This window comes from Centruroides vittatus, unplaced genomic scaffold, assembly GCF_030686945.1.
Source record: "Centruroides vittatus isolate TY-2023 unplaced genomic scaffold, ASM3068694v2 contig_453, whole genome shotgun sequence".
In the NCBI taxonomy this organism is placed as follows: Eukaryota; Metazoa; Arthropoda; class Arachnida; order Scorpiones; family Buthidae; genus Centruroides; species Centruroides vittatus.
Window position 1 is genome coordinate 732,029 of NW_027122249.1, and position 24,993 is coordinate 757,021.

A 24,993-nucleotide genomic window follows, 5' to 3' on the forward strand; every position below is an offset into this window, starting at 1 on the left:
TGTAAATAATTCCCGCTGTTTTTGCTGATGAGCAAACAAAAATTATTATTTTTTATGTATTAATATATATTCGAAATAAAACCAAAAACATTTATAATTATTCATACATAAATTTAAAAATAAATTTTACTGTAATTAGATAAATGGTTAAATTTTTAAAATATTTTTATTAATTCTTCTGAACAACTTTTTTCTTAATCACAAAGAATATAAATAATTTAAAATACATAACTACAAAACAAGATATTTACCTTTCCTGATCCAACAGGACCTATAACTGTTAATAATTCTCCAGGTTGTACGTTTATAGTTATATCATTCAATATTGGCTGGGATTCCTTTTAAAAATTCAAAACATAAAATAACGTAATTGTATATAAGTAATCTTATACGTTATAAATTAGAAATAATATACCATAAATTAATTAATATTAAAGTAAATTTATTATCCATTAAAAATGTGATAATAATTTATATATCCTAAAATTAGTGTCGGGTTATTAATGCATATTAAAAGTACAATATGTTATGAGAATTGTATGTACACCAGAAATTTTGTAATCTATTTTGTCTGTAAAATATAGATAATTCAGCATTGCCCGATAAAAAAATACGGTGCGTCTAGTCTCGTGTTATCAGTCAGTTGGTGCCTGGAATCTGTGAGATTCCAATGCAACATTTTCAACATTTGTTATTCTAGAATTTTTGAAAAATCTGAAATCATTCGTTTTCATCCCAGTTCTTAAGTCACAGAAATTCAGTACATACAACATGATTTGCACTGCGTGACTAGTCTATAAGCTGAAAATTTCCGGATTCCCACAGATGTCATCTTCTTCTTCATGTTTCTTTACGTTAGAAAAATTACGAACGATAGGAACTTGCGAGTCTTGCATGTGTTTAACACGATTCGACCCATTGCCAATTTAAAATAAATAGGATAAAAATGGCATTTTTATATTCTTTGTTTTTCCTTCAAACTTGTAACAACTTCAATTCAATTCAAATTATCTCATGTGCTTATTTTAAGTAATGCAATTTTTTTCATCTCTGGTAGTTTTGTCGCGTTCTCTCGCAAAGAGCACGAAGAACAAACGTAATTGTGTTATGTCCTCTGTTGCTCAGTAACAGAGAGCATAACACGATTATATTTGCATATGATGTCAAGAATAAGGAGTTTTCCAAAAGTGCAGTTGCAGTGCAGGTTTCATTGGCATTAAATTCTCTATGATCTATATAACAAAAATGTTATAGTAACGAATCCAGTAAAACCAGTAAAGCACTTATAATTTTATATTTACAATAAAGTTACTCATCGAATGGACGTATGAAAAATCAAAATTTTTGAGGAACAGCAGTTTTTGCATTCCTCGATTTCTTCCAAAAGAACAGCTTTTTCAATAGTAAGATTTCAAATATTACTATTTCATAAATACTTTTATATAGTGAGTTATTTAATTATAATTCAGTTCTTCCAACTATAATAGACCATACAGTGATTCCCTAAAGTTTTCATTACTTTTATGTAACTTTAATCCAGTTTTGTAGTACATTTTGTGGTAAGATATAACAATTATTACACAAGTTTGGATAAAAATAATTAAAAACAAGAGAGCTAGATACAATTAACAAAAATAGAACATTCAACATTAATAAAACATTTTGGCTTATGCTATCTTTAAATTCAAATTAGTTATTTTGCTGCCATTTTAGCAAATAAGCTTAAAAAATACGACGAGACATTAAATTAATCAAAGATTTCAGTCTTTCTTGTGGAATATTTTCACATGCCTCAATGAGAGCAACATTTAGTTGAGTGATGGGCTTGTCTTGCTTTCCACTGCTATACATTTGGAAAACCCATTTATCTCAAAGATTTTCAATTGGGTTTAAATCTGCATTGAGGAGTGTCCAGTTTAAAACTCTGAAGTTCTTGCTCTGAATAGAAATGTTGATTCTGATTCATGAAAGCTTGTATTATCCTGCATGAATTTAAAGTCCTGTCCAGCAATTTTTTGTCCGTAAGTTTGGAGCTGCTTCCAGACAAGCTACTGATAAGTTTGATTTTCGATAAATAAAAGATCTGTCTTCTCATTATCCAATCCCTGTCCATGTCATGAATGTACCACCATCACCAAATATTTTCTGTGAATATTGCTTTTGATCAAGTCATTTGTATGCCCAATAATATTTAAAACCATCAGGTCTGTAGAAATTCTATTTTTTCTCATTCGAGAGAATTACTTTTCGCCATCCTTCCCTTCTTTGATAGTTGTTTCTGGCAAACTGTAATCGAATTTGTTTGTGTTTCTCCTTGAGCGGGTTCCTGTCTTCGTTTTGAAGAATGAGACATTGTTGATCTCAAAACTTGTGTACTGTTGAATTATTGCCGCTCAGTTTCAATTCATTTTTCATTTTTTGAACGGATGTGTTTCTTTGCAGTGCATTTCGAACAATTGCACATCGTTCTCCAAGAGTTGTTGAACTTTTGACCCCACTATTTCGTTTTCCTCTTTGTTGTTCCTTATTAATGAGATACTTTCAGATTGTTGAATAAGGTCTTCCCAAATTTTTAGCAATCCAAGTTACTTTTTTCCTTTCCTGGTAAAATACACATCAATTTTCATATTATTTGCTACACTTAGGTCCTTCCAAAGTCCCATTCTTAATAGCAAGGTAATTTTCAATTTCCTAAACGTTTTTTTTTTCTACTTTTATGCAAATTTCATAGATTCTAATCTTTACTTTCTTTGTAATTAATTCCAATCAATACATATTTTATTAATGTTAAACATTCTATTTTTAAAGATAATATAAAACTCTTTTGTTTTTAATCATTTTTCTTAAAACTTATGCAATACTTGTTGATATTTTACTATAACTTGTACTAGAAAATTCTACTTAAGTTACATTAAAATAATAAAAAGTTTTCAGGCAATCACTGTATGTTCTATTATGGCTGGAAGGAGTGTGTCTGTATTTTTCTGTTAACTGCTAAACAACTGCTGTCATTTAAACATAATTTTAAAGAAACTGATCCAGTGATGACCAGTTTAACTTACATAGGAATATGTAATAACTGCTAATACATTTTAAGACGAAATTCTACAACTGCTAATACATTTACGTAAAAATCAGTATAATTATATAAACTAGGACAGCTAAGGGATTCATTTCAAAACTCATACTAATTAAAATTAAATTATGCCTAACTTTTTTCCATGTAGCTATGACATTCTTCATCCATATTCCATATTCAGTTAATTTCGCGGTCACTTCTACAACTTTGAGAGTCTTGTCATCTTTTTCTTGAAGGAGAAGGAATTCCTAAATTCAAACAAGAAAAATCTTATAAGTTGTATCACGTCTACATCCTCATAGTTTTAATAAATTTATGCACAATGTTAGTGTTTGTCATCAGGATTTAGTCATCCATACCATTTTCTTCTTTAAGTCATAATGAACGACTTATGACTAATTAAATTTTAAAACTTCTCATAAAGATGAAGATTTATATACTAGTTTACATTGCATTAGTTTATATTATATCAAAAGCAGAAATACATTACTTCAGTCATGCAGGTACTAATCTGCCCAGGAAAAGAGGATCAGCAAGAGAAGTTAGATGGAATGTCTGTTTACAAAACCACGTTATTGTATCACTCATTAAAATACATAAATAAATGTTGTTTTGAAAAAAAATGTTTAATATCAACCGTAGTTAAATTTTAAAGTATCCAGATTAATTACACTTTAATAGTTATATCAATATCGTTTCGTTACATGCGTTCTGTGAACTAAAAGAACTACTATATGGCATTTCACAGAAGCCATAGTAGTAGTCAAATTGTCACATTCCTATCAAACACTGCAATTGTATCTTATTAAAGTTATGAGTTTTCATACGGATATAAATTTAATAACAAAAGTTTTTTTTCACATTATCTACTTTATTCTGCATTTCCCAGCTATGAGCAGACAATCTCTACTCTCTGTAAAAGTGCCTTTTTGCGACTGATTTTCTTATTTTCCAAAATCCAAAAGCATAGCTTATCTTATACAAATTCGTATTTATAAATAGAAACAAAAAAACAAAAAAATATTTACAATCACGACATAGTTCAGTGCCAAAAACCTTGTCTGTGATAGGTCGAAGCCTCTACAAACTAGCCAATATCAGTAAGTAGTGCAGATGCATACCTAAATTTTTAACTCAGGTAACTTGCTCGTAATAGCAGATATAATGAAATGGTCCTGATTATTGCGTTATCTTAATATGATTCACAAATATATTTCTGTCGAATTTTATTAAATCGGTCATTGTATAACACTCATAGTTAGTGTTATAATAGAAATTTTGTATCCTGACTCTTGACGGCCTACTCAATTAAAGTGTCACTTCGGAAGCCGATACACATGTCGTCAAGATGGGCAGCTGCCCAGGGATGCAGATTTCTATTGGCTGCGAAATGACTGAAGAATATAAAAATTATAAAACTTTCGTATTTCAAATAGTCGATTCTTGTACTTGAAAATAATTAAGTAATTAAATTTGTCAGGACCGAGTCGTAAGATCTTTTGATTAAAATTACAGTATGCCTGTATTTTGAAGGGGCAAGAAATCATGCCCAGGATGGCATAATTGGTAAGTTGGTTCAATGTCCCTCCACTGCTTTGTAAAATCCAAAATTCAGTCAGGTCATTTTCAAAACGCCAGAATAATTATAATGAGATCTCTGTCACTGAAATGTAAAGCTTCATTCATAACTAGCTGCTTCCCCTCATCGTAGGTCAAGCAAAACTCACGAAAAAATTTTTTAAAAAACCAAAAAGAAAAAACTTAGTGGCTATGGCTCAGAAAACGAAATACTAAATTAATTAAATTTTAAAATAATTATTAAATGTTATTTTTAATTTTTTAAATTAAATATTAATATTTTAAAATTAATATCGTAGTATTAAACTTTAAATACAACAACTTGTTAAACTGTTTATTACCTGAAGTCTCTTCAACGAAACCAAAACTTCTGCAACAGAATTCATTGCATGTGAAAAGAGAGTGATAGTGCTACAAAAAATGTACGTGGAAACAGTAATAGTGACAAACACAATTTGGGCATTTAGATATCCTCCATTTAAGAAAAATGCAAGATATGTAAGGGAAGTAAATAATTTCGATATAGGGTATGCCATTATTAATGATATTCCTCTTGTATATAAAAACATTCGAATTTTTTTCATTTCTTTCCTGCAAATATAAACAATTAACTAAAACGAATAATAGAAATTTGAAAGTAATCGTGAAAAAAACAGGCATGGCAGAAATACAGTAAAATTTGTGTAAACCAGCATGCACCAGACTATTTTCTATTGATCCATCTTGAACAGTTTATTTAACAGAGAAAAATGCTTAGTTTTATGCAAATTTTTTTTTAGTCAGGTTTTTGTTTTAGACAGGTTTTACTGTATTTAATTCTACTTACTCTCTGATTTTGTCAATTAATGCAAAATACGGAAATTCCCAGGTGTACATTTTAATTAATCTCATATGAGCTATCATCTCGTTCAACAGGTTCAATCTTTTATCTCCTAATACAGCTGCTTGTAATCTATTATTATGGAATTAACTTTTAAATATAAATATGCACTCTTGGAAAAGTAGACTTATATGAGATTACTTCCTAAATATGTATTATTTAATTTTATATAGTTATTATTTTTTAAATTTCAGTTATAACGTTACTTTTTTTCTTATTGATCATTTGTGAACATTTAGTAAAATTTTTAAACATGTGTAAATGATTTTATTGCTGCAAAATAATTCCGAGAGTAATAAAGTAAACGATTTTGTTTTAGTGATTATAATAAAGAATTACGACAATCAACTTAATTCCTAGAGTTCTTACGAATGTTCACTGATAAGCAAGAGCTTTTTGAATTACCTTAGCGGATTTAGTTATCACTAATTTATAATCATGCTGTCTTCAAAATAATTTGTACCAATAGCTTAATAACTATTTACACTTCATCTACAAGTTTATTTTTATAAAAATGTAATGCAAAATAACTAAATAATCCATTATCATTTTTCCATGTAATATGAGACTAAACAAGTATTAAGTGCGCAGAGATAAAATTTAGTTTGCTACTATGTATTTTATTATGCGTGAAAAAAATGGAATTGTGTAAAAATTTATCCTCTCATTTTTTGTAAACCTCGATGTTCAGAGACTTTATACATTCAAAAAAGTGAATAAATCAAAGATAATTCTATTGTTATGTCGCCTGCTTAACTTCTGCCTTTTCGATAAACGTCAAGTTAAATAATTTTTATTTTATTTTTAGCAGGACATATGTTGACCCAGCTCTACTCCTGCTGGTAATGTTAAAAAACCACTAATTTCTTATGACTCTGAAAAAAAGCTCTCTTTTTGCCAAAAAGTGGTTTCAATTACAATAAATAAATTGCTTCATTCCATTCATATGAATATTCTTTTAATAATTACAACTTCATTAATTGCAAAACATATCTGAGACAACATAGAATATTTTCACAACAGAGTTTTTAAAAAATTGTTTTTAAAAATCTGGAAAAAATAGTACTTTTGTAACTTTTCCTTTTTTAAAACTGACACAGTACATGTTTTATATTGGGCACCTAATTCGCAAAAGAAAAAATTATGTTTCTATCTCATTCGTCACGAGACTAATGTTGTACATCAAATATACAAGAAAATTACATGGCCATGGCTTATTTCATCAACGGACAGAATAGAAATAGAACATAAATAGGCCTATATCTTTACAAAAATATTATATTTCATGTTGGGCCGCATGAATAAAGACAAAGGATATGCGAATAAGCATACGGTAGAAGTAAAAGCGAATGCTTCCAGCAAAAAGTAGAAGCAAAAGCATTCCCTCTGATTAATGTGAATTAGTCACAATAGCTGAAATGTCAGAAGGTTAATGCTCTCGGACAGTCCGTCATCTGCAACATCAGCTATAAATCTACAGATTTTGACTAATGTATGAAATTTTACACTTATTAAATATCTGTACTTTATCTTCATTAATGATAAATAAGTTATGCATTATTTCTTAATTTTATTTGTAGGTTTATCACAATTATATAAGTTAAAATATTAATTACCTCAATTTTGAATATAGTTTACTTAAAGCAAATTGTATAGGAATGTAGATAAATATGGCCAAAAATCCTACTAAAATAGTCCATCCGTAATATTGCCATAATATCGCTATCGTAGTGACGATTAAAAAAAGATTTGTAAATAAATATGGAATTCCGTGAATATTCTGTAATAAATAATGAAATTAGTTTTATACAAAATACTATTAACTTCTACGTTTTTCAGAAGATTTTTTGAACTCTAGACCATACTCTAAATTATCGAAAATTGGAGATTACTGGGATTTTTATATATTCAAAAGTTTTAGGAATTTATATGGGTTTCGAATGCGAAAAACATTGCTGTACATTTTGTACCCAGGCAGGCTGCTGCATTATTTTGAATTGTTTAGAAGCAAGGTTTTATTAGCATGAATATTAAATGAGGCAGACTGTACTGTGTTATAAATAAGTGATAAAGTGAGTATTTTTTTATGTACTGTAATTACATGAAAAAATACTTACATGTTTGTGCATAAAATCGATATAAACACAATCACATATTGTTTTATAACTTCATTTCTCGTTCTTTTACCGTATGCACTACATCACTACATACATACACTACATCACTTTTTATTTTACATTGGAAGAGACACTTTTACAAAATCTTATTATCTTATCTTATCTTTTACAAATTCTTATGAATCTTTTAAAATAATCCTAATTAAAATAATAATAATAATAAATAAATAAATAATAGAAATATCAGTACTAGAAGAAATTGGAACAGACTCTTTTACTTACTGTTTTGTAAAAGAGTCTGTTCCAATTTCTTCTAGTACTGATATTTCTATTATTTATTTATTTATTATTATTATTATTTTAATTAGGATTATTTTAAAAGATTCATTTCATTGCTGTGAGGGAAGATTCAATTTAAATGTAATGACAACTTCTTCTAATGCTAACATACCAAAACACCCATGCATGAGATTTATCCCAGGAAAACACAAATTACTTTTTTTTGTGTGTTTTTAATATGCATCAACTTTAATAGTAAAAAAACTGAGAAGCGTTTGATTATCATTATCCTGTGATGATTATTATACTGATCCTGATGATTATGATTATTATCATTATCTTGTGATGTTACTTTATTATATCACATAATAATATGAAAACGTAGTGTTTATTAATTAATATTTATATGCATAATTAACTTCAACTTACATTTTGAAATTTGCTGACATCATTTGCTATAAGATTTACCATTTGCCCAACATTCGATTTTTCAAGCGATGAAGGACTTAATCTCATTGCCTATAAAAATTTTACAATAAATAAATATTCTCATAAACTTATATTATATTTTTAACAAGGGTCTTATAGAAAGAAATGTAATAAATTTTCTAACTTTTAAAACAAATGTAATTATTATTTGAGTTATTATTTAATAATAAGTTAAATTTTTTTTCACTTTAAGGTAAAATTTTAGGGTATTTTTACCCTAATATTTTTACCGTAATAAAATTACTAAATAGAAAAATCAGTGAAGATGCTGAATGACACAACTAGATTTATTGCTGCAAAGTAGAATGTACTAAATTTTTTGGCATGAAGTCATCTTCAGAAAGCCATCACAGGGCTTTCTAATGATGATGAGATTAAGTTCGCCCAGACAATCGGGAGGTCTAAGCAAGGTATTCAGGTGGTGCGAAATCTCATTGTGGCGCCACGCTGTAAAGACTAAACGCTACATAGAAACTAAAGATAACATACATTTTTTACATTATTAATAACTCAGACCTCCGAAAGAACAGCATAGTAGTATGATGAGAAACAATAACAGTTAAACGAAACAATATTTGTTTGAGAAGGTCAACAGTCTACAAAGTTAAGTGCGAATTTCACGCTATATGTGTATACCTTTGAAATGGGCACAACCCAGCTCACTGTTGTATAAAATATATTATGGCGGGTAGGGTTAAGTAGTAATAAGATGAATAGATTTTTTTTTTTTTTTTTTGCGCAGACAATCTATCGTTGCATTTTCTGTGCCCCTCTATGACGGCGCCTGGTGCGGTCGCACCGTTCGCATCACCCTAGGGCTCCCTGCCCGTACAGACAATATAAAAGAGAAAATAATACAGATAATGAAACTATTATAATCTACGTCGATACTTTGTGAAATTGCGCTCATTATTCGAAGAGAGTAAAAACATAACGCTCTTACATTTTCATCGAATTTATTGCTTTTTTCATCGAGTATATTTTTATGTCAAATAGAGACTTTGAAGACGTTTACGTTAATGATTCGAATATAACATTACATCAGAGACATTAGAAGACGTTGAAACAACAAATTCTATAAATAATGAAAATATTTATTTCAATATTCCCGCAATAAGATACATAAAGTAACATTGTTTTCGATTACCTTTGTGTAAAATTTGTAATTTGACGATGATCAAACTAATTGTAACAAGTCAAAGTAATAATAAACAAAATTAGTAACCTGATTATGAAGCAACTAATGAAGATTATAGGATTATATTATTACTTCTACTCAGTCTAACAGTATAAATAGTTCTTTTTCAGTAATAAATTTCAAAATATTATCTTCAGAAAACCATACCCAGATACTACGATCCACAATGTTATCGTTATATATATAAAGTAATATGTCAGTTTACCGTAAGCACGTGTTTTTTAACACCGTTATGTTAACGAAGACAAAAGTATCATTGATATATAGAGATCTCTTTCCAAAAGAATATAAATAGCTATTTTTCTTTTAACTAGGACTTTATATTTGTTAAATGCAAATAGATACTAAATTCTAAATATTTATATATAATAACATGGTTTAAAATTTGCAGAACATAAGAACTTAAGTACATTTAAGCGTATTTCTATGTTTATCTAAACAGAAAATATTAAATTAAAAAAACACTCTCGTGCATTTTAATTTTTATGTAATGTTTGGCTTTGTAAGAAGCAAGAGGCCCTGAAGAGCTCATTCTGTTATTTTTGCTATTATCGTCGTTTGTATGTATCCACTAAGTACAGAACTAGCTTGGCCACACTGCAATTAAGGCATCCAGACAAATCCAATCAATTCACATAAATAATTGCACATACATAAATGTTCAAAATCAAGGCCATTTATATGGCAGAAGCCCTTTAGCCTTCTTATTATAATCAATGATAATGGCAGATCCTACTACAATATCTATAATTATGCACTTAACATAAAGATCACACATATGTGAATTGAACATTTTGTAACCGTGTTAATTAAATTTAATTCTTAAAATAAGAACATAAAACGCAGTATTAGTGTAGTGTATAAATTAATAACAAATTATAATTTCTTGTAGACAATTTAACAAAAGTAACAAATCTTTCATTTCAAAATATCCTTATATACAGACAAAGATTTCATTTATTCTTCCCAATTTTTTTTTATTTTTTGGTATTATTATGGAAGAAAACGATGAAACTATCAATTGCTGCATATACAAACAACCTCCATTCATCAATATAAATTTACTCAAACGTCATATCTGCAATACACTTTTATGTGAAGAATATAAATATGATAATATATTCATAGTATATTATATGTGATACTCACTTTTCTATATATAATCGTGCAAAAAGCTATCTTTAATTTCATTCCAATTAATTCTGACATAATAAAATTAGTATTATATGTAAACAAGTAAATCGCTGTCATGCCAAAAAATCCGGCAACGGTTAAATAAATATTGTATTGATTCCATTCCAATCTATTGTCAAAATAATGTACTGTTAGTCCTAATAAGTGTGTTTGGCCAGCAACTACAGCCGTGTCCTGCAAATGTACAGTACATAAATATCAGTTATTTAAATATTTTAAACGTATGATTAATGTATAAGCGAAACAATGGTTAAGTACCTGGATTAATATAAGTAATATTGTTAGTAAGAATTTCCATCTAACGAATCGTAATACAGCTTTCAGTACGTTTGGATTTTTCTTCTGTAGTTCTTTGTTCCACTCTCTAAAAACAAATTGCAATAAAACGTAATAAATGAAACAATATTTGTATTGAATTTGGTAATTTTCCTAAATTCATAAGTTATTTATAGCGCGTTTAATACAACCATTTCATTATGTAAAATAAAATACAAGTTTACTACTTCGGCACCTGTTAAAATGATTTCTGTCAATTAATAATCAGTCATGCTAGTAATCTTCAAATCAAAATGTGTTTGGACATGTAGTGTGGTAATAACTAGGAACAACCAAAACAGATCTAAAGAATGAGGCCGTGCACGTTACTATATGTAACATTATGAATGTAATATTACTGCAGTATAGTCATATATGTATAATATAATCTTCAGACTAATTAAATAGTGTAAGTCAAGGATTCACAAGCACGCAATAACATGTTCTCTTACAAATTGTACAGAATTGTCTGCAATTAGCAAATGTCATACAACCAGTTTTTTGTAAGAAATTCTAAACCGTTCATCGTTTGTGTATTTCTAATCTTCACTCAATATTTTAATTCAGCACTCGAACAGCTTAATAATTAAAAACATTTTAATAATATTACAAAAAAAAACAGGCATAAGTCAAAGTAACTGAATGGCATTGCGAAATAACCAACAAAACTTTTAATTTTTGCAAAATTGAAAGTGTGAATTTTCAATCATGCTATCATCGTGGAAAATCAAAGCAAAAACATAGAAATACAAAACTCTCATTGTGAAATATAAATGCATTGACTAAAGGAATGGAATTAAAATTTGTCGAAACATTAAAAAAAGCAAACAATATAAGATGTAATTGTATTCTAATGATATACAGGTGTGGCACCTCACAGATGTTATGCAAACAGCAATGGGGTAAAAGAAAAATTAATGTACAGTACATATATCCAGAATGGCTTATTTTACTGCAAAAATTAAAAAAGCATAAGTTGCACATTTCATAATTTCGATTGATTATTTGTAGAATTTTGGGGACAGGTCAATTAATAGTTTAGTAATTAAGGTGGGAGCATATCACTTCAACTATTCAGTAAATAAGCATCATCATTTAACTCAATATATTTAAAGCTCCACCTAGTGCCGAATATTATCGGGCTAGAAATGGCAATAATATTAATAATTTATAAGACAATTTGGCACTAGAGTTAGGCGTTAACTCTTGATAAATTTAATAATTATAATTTTATTTAAATAGTTTCGAACTACTACAAGAAAAGAATCAGCCCGGAGCGTTACTCGAACCCGCAACTCCTGCTTACTGTACAAATGCATTGACAATTACGCTAACCGGACCGCCGCTTTGATCTTCTCTTCCAGCATATATAAGCTTACGTTATAACCATCGACGGTTATAACAATGCCGGTTGGGGACGAATCCAGCGCCCATGTCCTGTAAACATCTCCCAAGGCACTCAACCAGCCATCGCAAACCCCGGCAAGTTTCTTCCAGTAGTTCTAAATTATTTAATTAAAAATATAATTATTGAATTTAGCAAGAGATGGCGTCTAACGTCTAACTCTAGTGCCAAATTGTCTTATAAATTATTAATATTATAGCCATTTCTAGCCCGATAATGTTCGGCATTAGTTGGAGGGTATTCAGTAAACTCCGAGAAGATTTTAGGATGCCATCGAATATATAAGGATTTGTCCAACAGCACTGGTTGCATCAATTTTACCTAAGCCAAACGTATAAAAAACTCACAAAAAAACCACCCTCATACTACCCACACAGTAAAATCGGTTTTATAAATTAGAATTAATAGAATGATTAACAAGACCTGATACTATTATTAATGTTTCCAACAAGAAGCTTAAAAATTGTAATTATTTTTGTGAGAATCCCAACTTCTACATAATTTAACACCGTAATATCAATTTTGTGAACTATCTGTCAACTTTGACACCTGAGTGTATATCTCCTGCTAAGTTCTCAGCGTTGATAAAGACGCTTTCATGCAACCTTCTGACCTGCTGTCCCGATTTCATTATTTTAATATAATACCAAACGGGGCAGTGAAGACAGTCGTTGTCAGTCCCTCTAGGATTAAAGTCATTGAAATTTTCTTGTGTCAGTGCCAATCGTACTCTATCGGATTTTCACGTTACCCTCAACTGTGCCTAGAAGAACATTCCAGGATCGATCCAAAACTTTCTTGATCCAGACTTATCCCGAACGATCCAAATGCGGACAAGCTCAACATCCTTGACCTCCTAGTCCTCACGAAATCCAAGTCAAGAAGCACTACCATCAATGTAGGTATGTCCTGACTCTCGAACAATTGTAAAGTCTTTCTCTCGCGACCCGCTAGATAGCAGTGGCGTGCCGTGACATTCGATGATAGGGAAGCTACGTTTCTGTAAGAAGCCGACTTACAGGGGCAACCAATTAATTGCGTGTCAGGGCCCGTTCGTATTCGTTTGTTCGATAAGCCACTAAAAACCGTATACTTCTTTAAATGTATTTTTAATAGATTATCTGACGTACTTAATAAATAAGAAAGTTCAATATAATTACCTCCGTTATTAGATTCAATAAATTCCCTACGCCCTCTAAATGCCAATTCTTGCTTTGAGAAAAAACATATAACGTCTATTAATTTAGATATATCTATTAATCGTAATTATCTTGTTATAATTTTCAATATTTATTTTATATTGTCTACCAATGTTAAATTTTATTCCGCTTTGATTTCCAAATTGCTTCAATTTTACGAAAGAATCGTCATTCGTCATAAATTTTATCGTCAAAATGTCGAAATTTTTTTGTTGACGTATTTATATTTAATTTAGGCATTGGTCTTTCTCTTTTAATAATGTTTTCTTTTTCATTATATGGTCTTGACCCAAATTTTTTAATCACTAGCCACGATATAAGGGCTAAAATTAAAATTATCAGAAAAACTTACTTGGTAAAACAAAATGTGTGATGAATATACATGCCTAGTACAAAAAATTCTTCAATTATATGAATATACTTTTAAAGAAACTTATAATTAAATATAACTTTGTGAAAAGAAACGTACATAAAAATAACAAAATATTCTTTACTTTTTAAATCTTAGAACAATCCACTTAGTGAAATAGCTTCCTATGAGTGGCTAATGAATGGAGTCAGAGACTGTCCAGGTAGGTGTGTGCGTGCCAAATCCCGAGGGTGCCGATACCGGTCAATGTCAAATGCCTCTTTTGTCGCATCACTAGTATATATCAAAGGACGCGACAGGGTTGTTGTAAATTTTAAACATTTCTCACCATAGCTGTAAAAATCTAAATATGTCAAACTTAACAGATTGTCCGTTGTTCGTTTTCTAACTAGGGCCAAGTGTTTACGGAAATTTCCAAAATTTACAACTTTTCGGTCACTCTCATTGAACGGGAAAAATTTCTGTCTTTATTACATCTAATATTATGAAGAGATCAGACTCCACTGTACTCGGCAAGAGATTGGTTTGGTTAAGCTTCTGTTTAAGTAAAATTTTGGCTCTTTCATCAGGGTTTTATTTATGTTTCTGATTCCCTAATCGCTTAATTATTTAACTACTTCTTAAGTAGAAATAAGTTGAAACCGGTTACTTTGTACTCGAATATCTGTAGTCTTGGGAAAGAAGTGGAAAGAAATTTTTATGACAACCGATACATAAATCGTAAATTTAAGGAAAATAAATTGTAGAGCTTTCTTTTGTACCTTGTACGTCTCATTCGTTAAATTTGGTTGTAAATGATGCTGCCAAAGTAACAAATAATTTTTTAACACTGTACTAGAATTGTACACGTTTTTCTGCATCTCCTTAGAGATGGGACATACTAAATCGTAATATCACCGGTTTAACATTGAAATCCGTAAGTAATATAAGATGGAAGAGCAGAATAAACGCAGAATAAATATATCAAATGTTTTAATGGATTTTTTTAAACTCCTGTCAACTATACAGAACTATCATAAAAACATGCCAGTAAACTCCTATCGGTTGGGTTAAGTTATAAATCTAGTCTAGGATGTGCAACCTTTTTTATAACATGGGCCAGAATAAATTTTACGTTTTTTTCCGCGGGCCGTAGTAGTTAATTGACGCCTTCTTGTGACTTGTTATTTTTTTAGTCTGCAAATATGAAAGAAATAAATAAAAAGTTAATTACTACATTTATTTCTCTTATCGTTTTCGAAAATTACAAAGAATTGGAAAAATAACTATTAATTAGTTATTTTTCCAATTTAATAATCTATTAAAGATCTCGCGAGCCACAATCGGTCCGGGATATAAAATTAGAAGACTTTATGTGTGAAGCATCCACTAGCTAAACCGGGTGAGGTTGGTGCTCTGTAAACCGCATGTGCCAATGCCTATATAATCTGGCTGATTGAAAACACCTGGTTTCGACATTCCTTCTGCCACTGAATTATTCGAATATACAATAGCAATCTTATCGTTTTTTCACATGTAGTATAGAAATTTGTAAAAGATACATAATGCAGTTATAATAGAATATTAATTTTAATTAATGGAAAGTACGTTAAAATATGAAAATTTATACTTTATAAAATACAAGGGAAGGTCATTGGAAGGTGGAATCGGCGCTTCCATCGCATCCAATGACGGCACGCCACTGCTAGATAGATAGGCTAAGTCGATAAAACACGATATATATTGCATCATGTACTCCTTTTCTTTGAAATTAAACGGTTATTTATCTGCTAACTTTAGTGTCTGAGTACTTTACTTCTGTCTGGGCTGTCACCAGGAACCCGATTGCTTACTCACGCCGCCGGTCGCGTGACCTACTTTTTAACCCAAACTAAACTCGTTACCGCGGCTCCTGTATCAACCGAGACAAAGTGATGTCAGTCTTGACAAGGCATAAAAGAGGTGCCGATCCTTCGGTCACAGTTTAAATGAAACAAACATTCTGAATTTTCCCGTGATCACAAAACGTTTAGAGCTTGAATGGGACTTGAGATAAAACGAGTCCTTTGCCCACGTTATTTTAATTAATGAAACACGCGAAATGTTTATTAATAAAACATGCAGTCTGTAAAGGTCCGCTTTTAGCGTCGTAGGTCGAAAAGCCACGCGACCGAGATAATTGGGCCCACCTGGTGTTGGGGCTATAAACGGCCGGGAAGATCAAAGGAGTAGCGTCTCCGTTTAGGGGTCAATGTGTTTGCCACGTGTCGGCCGGCTTGGAAAAAAATGTAAACAGAGGACGGACGCGAATGTAAGCTACGTCGTTGGGAGTAGGACGGACGTCCTTGGAAGCTCCCAGGGAAAAGGATAGACCCGATTGGTCGCAAGTTGTCGCCGTAGAACCCCTTAAATTGTAAGGGTGGCGAGAGGAACGGGGAGAAGGGCGAGAGACCGGATACGTGGTAGTCTCTGACACCTAGGAAGCCCATGAGGTGTAGAGAGAGTGTTCTCCTCTTAGGAATTCCTCTGAGAAGGATTAGGGCAGAGACCGGACGGCCACACGGTTGAGCCAACTCCGAAAACCGACCGAAGTTTTTCCCAGAGTCTAATAGTCCCCAACAGACAAGCTGTACGTGATATACCACACCTTTGTTGTATCGTGTGTGTAATGTTGTCAAACTTGTACATCCTGTAAATATTTGTTTTGTAAATAAACTGTAAATATTCACTGGACTGAGTGTGGAGGTGTACTTTTCTACGAACCAACGTAAGAGCATTCTCGGGTCGTAAGAACTAACCCGAGAAGGATCATCGTAAAGATCGTAGCGGATTACTTAAGGATCTTCACTCAGTCTTAAACAATTTTGTTTCTTATAGTAAACTTAACATTAATTTACACACATAAAAACTGAACAAATCACATGCCCGTAAGTATTGTAAATATAGGCAGTCATGTTGTTGACAAGAAACAAAAATTGGCAAATACTCGGAATTTTATGTTTATAATTCATTATCTTTCGATAAAGCAGTGTAATAAATTATTAAAACGTTAGACGATCATTATTTTTTAACAGGGAAAAACAGAATAAAAGCAGTTATGTACAATTTACTAGATAATATATGTTTTGAATTAATTCCGAATGCTAGTATGAGAAACAGTGTCTCCAAAGACAATACATACAATAGAAAGTAATTATGTCTGCTGTTCTGTTTAACAAATTGTATGAACTTAATCTGTATTCAAATAAATGTGTGAGCCATTAATTAAAGGATTGCATATCGCCTACGAAAAATAACTTTGGAGCATTTGTTATAGCTGAAATTGTTTCTTATACAACACTTACAGTGTAAAACGTGTAAAAATAATTTTTTTTAAAATAATTTTAAAACTTAATTAATTTAACTTAAAATAATTTAAAACTTAAATAAAATATATCTACACAATGTAACTAAACTGTTTAATGGACAATTCTAATTTTTTAGTATTTCATCAGAATTTAGTTTAGTCACAGGTACTACATACCACAGTATCTACGTTACTTGTAATCACAGTTTTATTATACCTAATGAGAATACTTCTGGTTTTACAAAATAATATGTCATTATCTCTTTCGCCTACTTTAGAAAAGTATTCAATTTAATCTGAAAGAACATAAGTTGCTAAACTTACTTCTGAAGCATATTTCCAAGATACTCAGAAGTATGGTATTTGGAAATTTCGTATAAATCTTCTTCTGTTAAACGGAGCCTTGTTCCTTTCATTATTATTGGAAAAAGCCAACTGAAAAATAAATAAATTATTTGTTATTGTTCATTACAATTATTATTTTTTTTACAGATCCTTATTATCATCAAAATTGCAAGAAAGACAATAAATAATATTTGTGAAGACAGATCAACAGTCAATATTATTATTGATGAAGTGCTGGTTTCCAAAAACAGAAAATGAAAAATTATTGTTTATATTACATCATCTTTCTAACTGCTACAATTAAGAAGGTATACGAAACATTTCTGAAGTAATATGAGGTAAATATATAATACTAAGAAAACCTGCTATATGAAAACAAAATGATTAGCAGTTACAAATGTACACAGTTACAGGAATGCTTATTTTTTAGTGAAATTTTTATTCTGAAATCTCCATTTATCCATGTTATCCGTTTTCAATATCCCCACTTAAAGATAACATCCAAAATTAATATAACCAAATGTAAGAGTAAAAATAATCTAATAGTAAATAGAAATACACCAGTGGCAAGCACGTATTCTTAAAAAAAAAATGCGAAAAACTTGTGCTGCTGTGAAATATCATTATCATAACATAACAAAAATTATAGATGTGAGTTATCTAATTTGGCTTAGAAACTGAATGAAGAAAGGCTAAATGAATAATTGATACGAAAAAATTAAACGATCACAGAAGTTTGTCAAAATAAAATAGATATTTGTCTAACAAAAACTTTTTTGCTACCTGAATTATTATTGAATATTATTGACAGAAATAATGATTGTTTCAGTAATGACAGTTTGTAAAGATATGTAATAATGTATAAATAAAGATTTTTCATTTTGATCTTTGAGTAAAACTTTCTATCATTGCTAATCAGAAACTTCACCTGTATAAAAAATCCTATTAATAAACAATACTCAAATAAACAATATATATATATATACACAGAAATGTAAAGTACTACGTAAAAAAGAGGCATAAAGAATTAATATAAATTTTAGATTTACTTTCACATTAACCTCTCTCATTTGAGAAGAATAACCGGTAATTGAGAAAAAAATTCTTCCCGATCTTATTATACATTGTGTCCTAAGTCTGAATGCTTATAAGAGTTCTACAAATATAATAACTTCAACCCAATGGTGCAGTTGATGAAATTAAAATATGTTTATGCCACAAGGAGGCTTGCTGCGAGCTGTTTCTGCAAAGATGGTGCTAGTGCAAGAGAACGCTCAAAAATATTTGACACTCATCGCGTGCATTTACAAAACAAGATTGTTGCATGATTAAAGGAAAAAAATGCATTAACAATATCATAAATTTATGCATTCCTGTAGGATAATGTACAGTACATGGCGGGCCTTGCTGTTGGAAACAGTTGAAGCAGTATAATTTAGATTGGTGAGAACAGTGAAACAAACCAAATAAGATGTTTTCAATGATTTCAAAGTTTGTAGAAAATGTGAGGGAAATCCTTCAATTTTTGAATTCATAGGCAATCTTGCGTCTGTGTTCTACGTACTGATAACGCATGGGAATCTTCTGCTGAATATGCGCCTAACATAAAGTCAAAACATACTTATAGGTCATCACTGTTTTATGGAATGGTAAAAATAGCCACAATAAATACATCGGCTATATACTCACACGTCAGAAAAAACAACTCAGAGCAGAAAATAAATAAAAACGCTTTCCTAACATTGAATGTATACAGGTATACCTCGAATTACGTCGTTTCGAGTTATGTCGTTCTCGATTATACGTCGTTTGTCAAAAAAGTATATGGAAAAATAAAAATCAAGTTCAAGTCATTTTATTCGACTTTACATCCGTCCGCCACAAATATTGAAGTCGTAATATCACTAGAAAAGCGTTAAAAGCACATAAAATCATATTAAAATATGTACATTTACAGTAAATGTTAACATAATCATCATTTATCCTAGAGAACGAAACATGAAAACATTGTGTTTCTGTGTTGTCGTCTTATTTATCAGTATTTAAGTGCTCATTATTGGCGTTTTCCACCGTAGTTTTGACTTACGTCGCCTCTCATGGCACCAATTACCGACGTAAGGCGAGGTAAACCTGTACTTGTTTTTTCCGAATATGAAAAAACAATACAACAACAATAGCTTCGTACAAACACATGACTTGCAACAGATATGTGTTGATTCGCTTCTGAATTACAAATTTATCAGTTGAGTGATAAATTTGTATCTAAATCCATTTCAAGGCACAGATGACAGTGTAATAACGTATAATATAAGAAAAGAGATATTAAAACCCCTTTTACAAACTGACCACAAACATTTGCAATGATTGCGGTCAATTTGTATGTAAACAACATACAGGTTATTAATTAAAATGAAATCATGCAGATGAGAGTGAGTGAAAAAACCGTGTTTCCGTGAAAACTTCCGTGAGTGAAAAAACCGTGAAAACTTTTTATAGAATTTTTCTTTCGTCTGACACATCTACATTTCGCCTACTCCATGTTTAGCAGTAAATGAAATATTAAATATATTTAATTTACAATAAATATATGCAAGTTTAACGATGCGTTATCTTTCTAGTAATGTAGAAACCACGACGAATTCAAATTGAAATTTACAATGGTCTCCATATCTCAGACGTCAACAGTGGCTTCCGAGGGTTAAGAAGTTTTGCATTACTTCATGGAAAGCATTTCAACATGGAGTATTGCAAGAGATGTCGGCTGCCAGCTATATCTAAAATTCGGTTTAAATATATTCAAACCAACAGCATTATAATAGTGAAACACACTGGATATCTATAAATAATAGCAAAGTATTAGAACCGGAAACTAAAAGGAATAATTTTAAAGTTTGAAATGTATATAAAAGAAGTAGATAGAAAGTTAAAAAGCAGGTGTTAATATTTGTGAGAGAACAGTGAGAAATCATTGGAAAATGGGGTTTACTTATTCAAGAGCTTATCAAAAACCAGCATAAACACAAACATAAAATCGAGGTTACGTTAGTACCAAAGAAACAATCATGGTAACACTCATATAGATAAACTTTATTTGACACAGACAGTAATGAAAGATAAGGTAAAGCACAATGTTGCCTTTTGGCTTATAAATAGTAAGATTTTGACATTAAGATAGTTACAGTCTGTAAGGAACTGAGTCCGAGCTGTATTTTTATTTTCTATTTTTTTGTTTTCGTTATGTATATTTTTATTTTGGGGCTTATGTTTAGTAAGGGCTAAAGTTCCCCACTCACCCTCTGGAACAAACAAAAAGATTTAAAGAACCAACTCACCGAACCGACGAAGCGCCATAGGAAAAAGAAAAAAAAAAACCAACGCGCCATTGGGCGACCTTACTCGGAAGTTCATACGGACGTTCCGACTTGAGTAAAGGGGGAGTCCCCACACACACACACACACTTAGAATCAGGAAAGACTTAAAAATAGACATCTCAATTCTGTAAAAAGTAATTAAGTGAAAGTAATGTAAGAGTCGTTAGTCGATTGTCGAAATACGCTGACCAGGTAAAAATGTAAACCATTGTTAGCATCTAAGTATGTAAATGAGAGGGTGGTTTCAGAACGATTGTAACGTCACCTCACGACTATAAAACAAGCAAGTTCCGACAAGAGAGCGAGGTAAGCTTCGTAGGCAGTTGAAAGCGAGGTTCGAGTAGGGGATTTCCAGATTGAAAGAAAAGGATAAGAAAGTTTTTCGACAGAGAGGAATTGGATAGAAGATTCTTGTAGTTTGAGGTGACGAATAGTCATAGATTCTAAGTTTGAATTGTACATAATCTTAAATTGAATTTTGTCGGATGTCTCAGGGGACTAGTTATAAGTAGTAATTGATAAGTTTTTTTGTTTGTCGGTTCGAAATAAGTGTCTTTTATAAAATAAATTGTTTTGGAATATACTAATTTGTATAGTCTTATTAGTTCATATTAAAACTTGATTTCGTCTTTAGTATTGGTTGACTAATTTATAGTTATAATTTCCGGAGCCTGCAAAAGTCCAGGCCTGGCATAACTTTTTTTTTTTTTTCGCGAACCCGTGTAAAGTACCCGTTGGGTCGACGGTCGGTAAGTTAGCAATCGTCTTGCAATAGTACTTTACTAATCGAATCCGAATAACTAGTTTACAAGTCAAATCTAATTCCACGTTTTGCAGAGCAAATAAAACACATTATAAAATTGGGATCATGATCTTATCGTGCCATGACCAACATAAAGACCAAATTCAAAAGTTGAAACGTCGCATATGAACAGGTCAGAAGATAAAAGACAATGAACATGCGTGTATCACCACATTGGTTCATGTAAAGTTAGTTACTGGTTGCTAGTCCGTTCAAAGTCACCAGTTGATAAGTTCCTCTAACAAAAGGTAGTTGTAGAGTTTTAATTTTCAAGGTTGGAAGAACACAATACCCTGGTAAGGTGTCACGAAAGTCGGTATCTGCCAACGCCAGATGATCAGCTCTTTCGTTCCCTTAAGTACCACGGCGTCCTCTCATCCACTCAATAGAAAAATCGTTGGAAGTAGTTAGGATGATGTCGAGAATGTTTCTGCGTATCACCTGAAGGCATGAAACGTGAAAAAATCTTAACTTTCAAATAATCGTAAATATTTTTTTTAAGTCCCCCCAAAAAAAGACATTTCAAATTTTTAATTATGCGATCACCTTTCTTGGGCACAGTCTGCCTACACTCGTTTCGGGTGTACTATAGATTACCACCTATGGAATTTCAGGACTTTGAATATGTATTTGAACTCAGGGGACCGAGACGAGTTCAACGGTACCCTATTTTTGGACCGGAGACGAAAAATAAAAAGTTACCATACTTTTTTAATGCTCTCATGCAGATGGCACCATAGTTGCTAGTACTGCCATTTTGCGGTAAAGTCTGCAAACCATGACGTCGGACTACGGTCATCTCCAACAGGGTTAAACACGCGATACGAGAGCGGAGAGAGCGACGCGACTTCCGATCATCGCGCGATCGCCATTTCGGTTAATGTTACTTATGGCGGCCGTTCCCACTGTTCGTGCTCCCGACTGACTTCCCGGAGGGGAGCCGCCATGTGCTAAACGTCACTAGTTATTAATTCACGGTAGTTCTTGAACAAAGTAAAAAAAGGGGGGAAACGTCTTCTAAAGGCAATTTTAACGGCAAGCGACGCGACTCCCGATCGCGATAGCGAGGCCGACTTAGCGGTGAGAGTGACGCGACTCCCTATCATCGCGCGATCGCTGGAAAAAAAGTATGATAACTTTATTATTTTTCCTCTCTGGTCCAAAAGTAGGGTATCGTTGAACTCGTCTGTCTCCTGAGTTCAGATATATACTCAGACCCGAAATTCCATAGGTGGTAATCTATAGTATCCCCCTCGTTTCTACTCTAGATATTTCATATCATAACGTTTGTGACTATTGAACCTATGCGAAGTGCCAATATCCTTCGGACCACCTTCATTTGTCTTGCTACCAATTCGCTTCATTCATTTTTCACTCTCTCACTGGATGCCCGTACCGACTCTCTTATACGCAATTATTTTGCTCACTCTATCCCCTCTTTCCAAAACTTCTCACGGCCCTTTTTCTCATCATTTAATTCCTGCTGAGTTGTAAAATATTTTCCTGATAATTCAACAATTCTTGTGGTGCTATGTTTTTCTTTTTTTCGTGATGGAGAAAAAGCCAGGATCAAGGATTGATCAATAGCAACAAAAAAGTATATACAGGTATACCTCGCCTTACGTTAGTAATTGGTTCCAGGAGAGGCGACGTAAGTCGAAACTACGGTAGTAAAAGCCAAAATGAGCACTTAAAGACCGCTAAATATGACAACACAGATGTTTTCATGTTTCTCCAGGATTTATGATTATATTAACATTTACTGTAGATGTACATATTTTAATATGATTTTATGTGCTTTTAACGCTTTTCTAGTGATATTACGACTTCAATATTTATGGCGGACATATGTAAGTCGAATAAAATGACTTGAACTTGATTTTTATTTTTCCATATACTTTTTTGACAAACGACGTATAATCGAGAACGACGTAACTCGAAACGACGTAACTAAAAGTATACCTGTATATACGACAATGCCGGAGCGCGCCCCCATGCTTCGGCACCACGGAACCGAAGGGTTGACACCGAGTTTGCGATGATTAGTTTTTCAGGACTGACACCACTGTGTTTTTAAGAAGAGACACAGAAACCTTGATGGCCGCTAATTTAATTTTTGCACGCGATCGGTCGCGTTTGTAGGCGCTCGGATTCGTGATGGAGACACAACTACGAATTTAACAATTAGCAATATCCGTTTATTTATCGATAGTAGAGAGGTTGCGGCCGAAGTTTAAACGTTACACTTGTACGGTAAGCAGAAGTAAACGTTTGACTTATGAACTCCAAGAAAAGCACGTTGTGCCATATGTTCACGTTCACGTCGAGTACTGACTCATGGGATATTATTGAAAAACGACCGAACACGTTTAACAAATGACGAATGTTTCTAGCGAAGGTAAATAAACAAATTAAACTATTTTAAAGTATCTATAGGATGTGTAATGGCAGCCAGATGGCGCGGAGCAATGGCAAATCGTCGTTTGAGTGATTGTTCTTTTTGCAAGCACAAAGTTTCGGAAAGTGGCTTGGTTAATTTGTTCTAATTGTTCTAAATTTGCTCATTTCTGTTGTTTTGGAATCCAGGCAGCTAACTTTTATAAGTTCAGTAAGTCCTACAAAAAGCTTGGAAATGCGAAGACTGTAAATTCATGAAAACTATCAAGAATAATGCAAATTGGACACAGGAATTAGAAGACGACAGAGAATTGGGTGAATGTGAGCAAATTATTATGACTTCACATGATTAACTGGTGTTCTATTCATATTCTTATTATAATGTAACTTTCACTCCAACGTCACCCATATGTACAGATACCAAAAGTTTGAAATGATTTTACATGAAATGAAACTGATACACTAGGAGTTGGGTAACATAAAAGAAACGAATATAGAAATTCAAAAGTCGATAGAATTTTTAATAAGTAAGTTTAATTCTCTCTTCCATTTTATCAATGTTTTAGAGAAAAATTACGTAGCTGCAGCTGAAATAATTTCAGAATTAAAGGAAGAGAATAAACATACGAAGGCAGAACTAAAATCTTTA

At 31.8% G+C, this 24,993-nt stretch overlaps 1 protein-coding gene across 1 annotated transcript in view; it reads right to left on the minus strand.

Moving 5' to 3' along the window:
- LOC136977324 (ATP-binding cassette sub-family C member 4-like) overlaps positions 1–24,993 on the minus strand; it is a 78,368-nt gene that overhangs the window by 47,456 nt on the left and 5,919 nt on the right. The window contains exons 2-10 of the mRNA XM_067272792.1: positions 17,753–17,863; positions 11,073–11,178; positions 10,770–10,988; positions 8,363–8,452; positions 7,154–7,317; positions 5,484–5,609; positions 4,999–5,248; positions 3,214–3,327; positions 252–338 (exon numbers count right to left, since the gene is read on the minus strand). Coding sequence (XP_067128893.1) covers positions 252–338; positions 3,214–3,327; positions 4,999–5,248; positions 5,484–5,609; positions 7,154–7,317; positions 8,363–8,452; positions 10,770–10,988; positions 11,073–11,178; positions 17,753–17,863 — 1,267 coding nt within the window. The remainder of the gene's footprint in view (positions 1–251; positions 339–3,213; positions 3,328–4,998; positions 5,249–5,483; positions 5,610–7,153; positions 7,318–8,362; positions 8,453–10,769; positions 10,989–11,072; positions 11,179–17,752; positions 17,864–24,993) is intronic.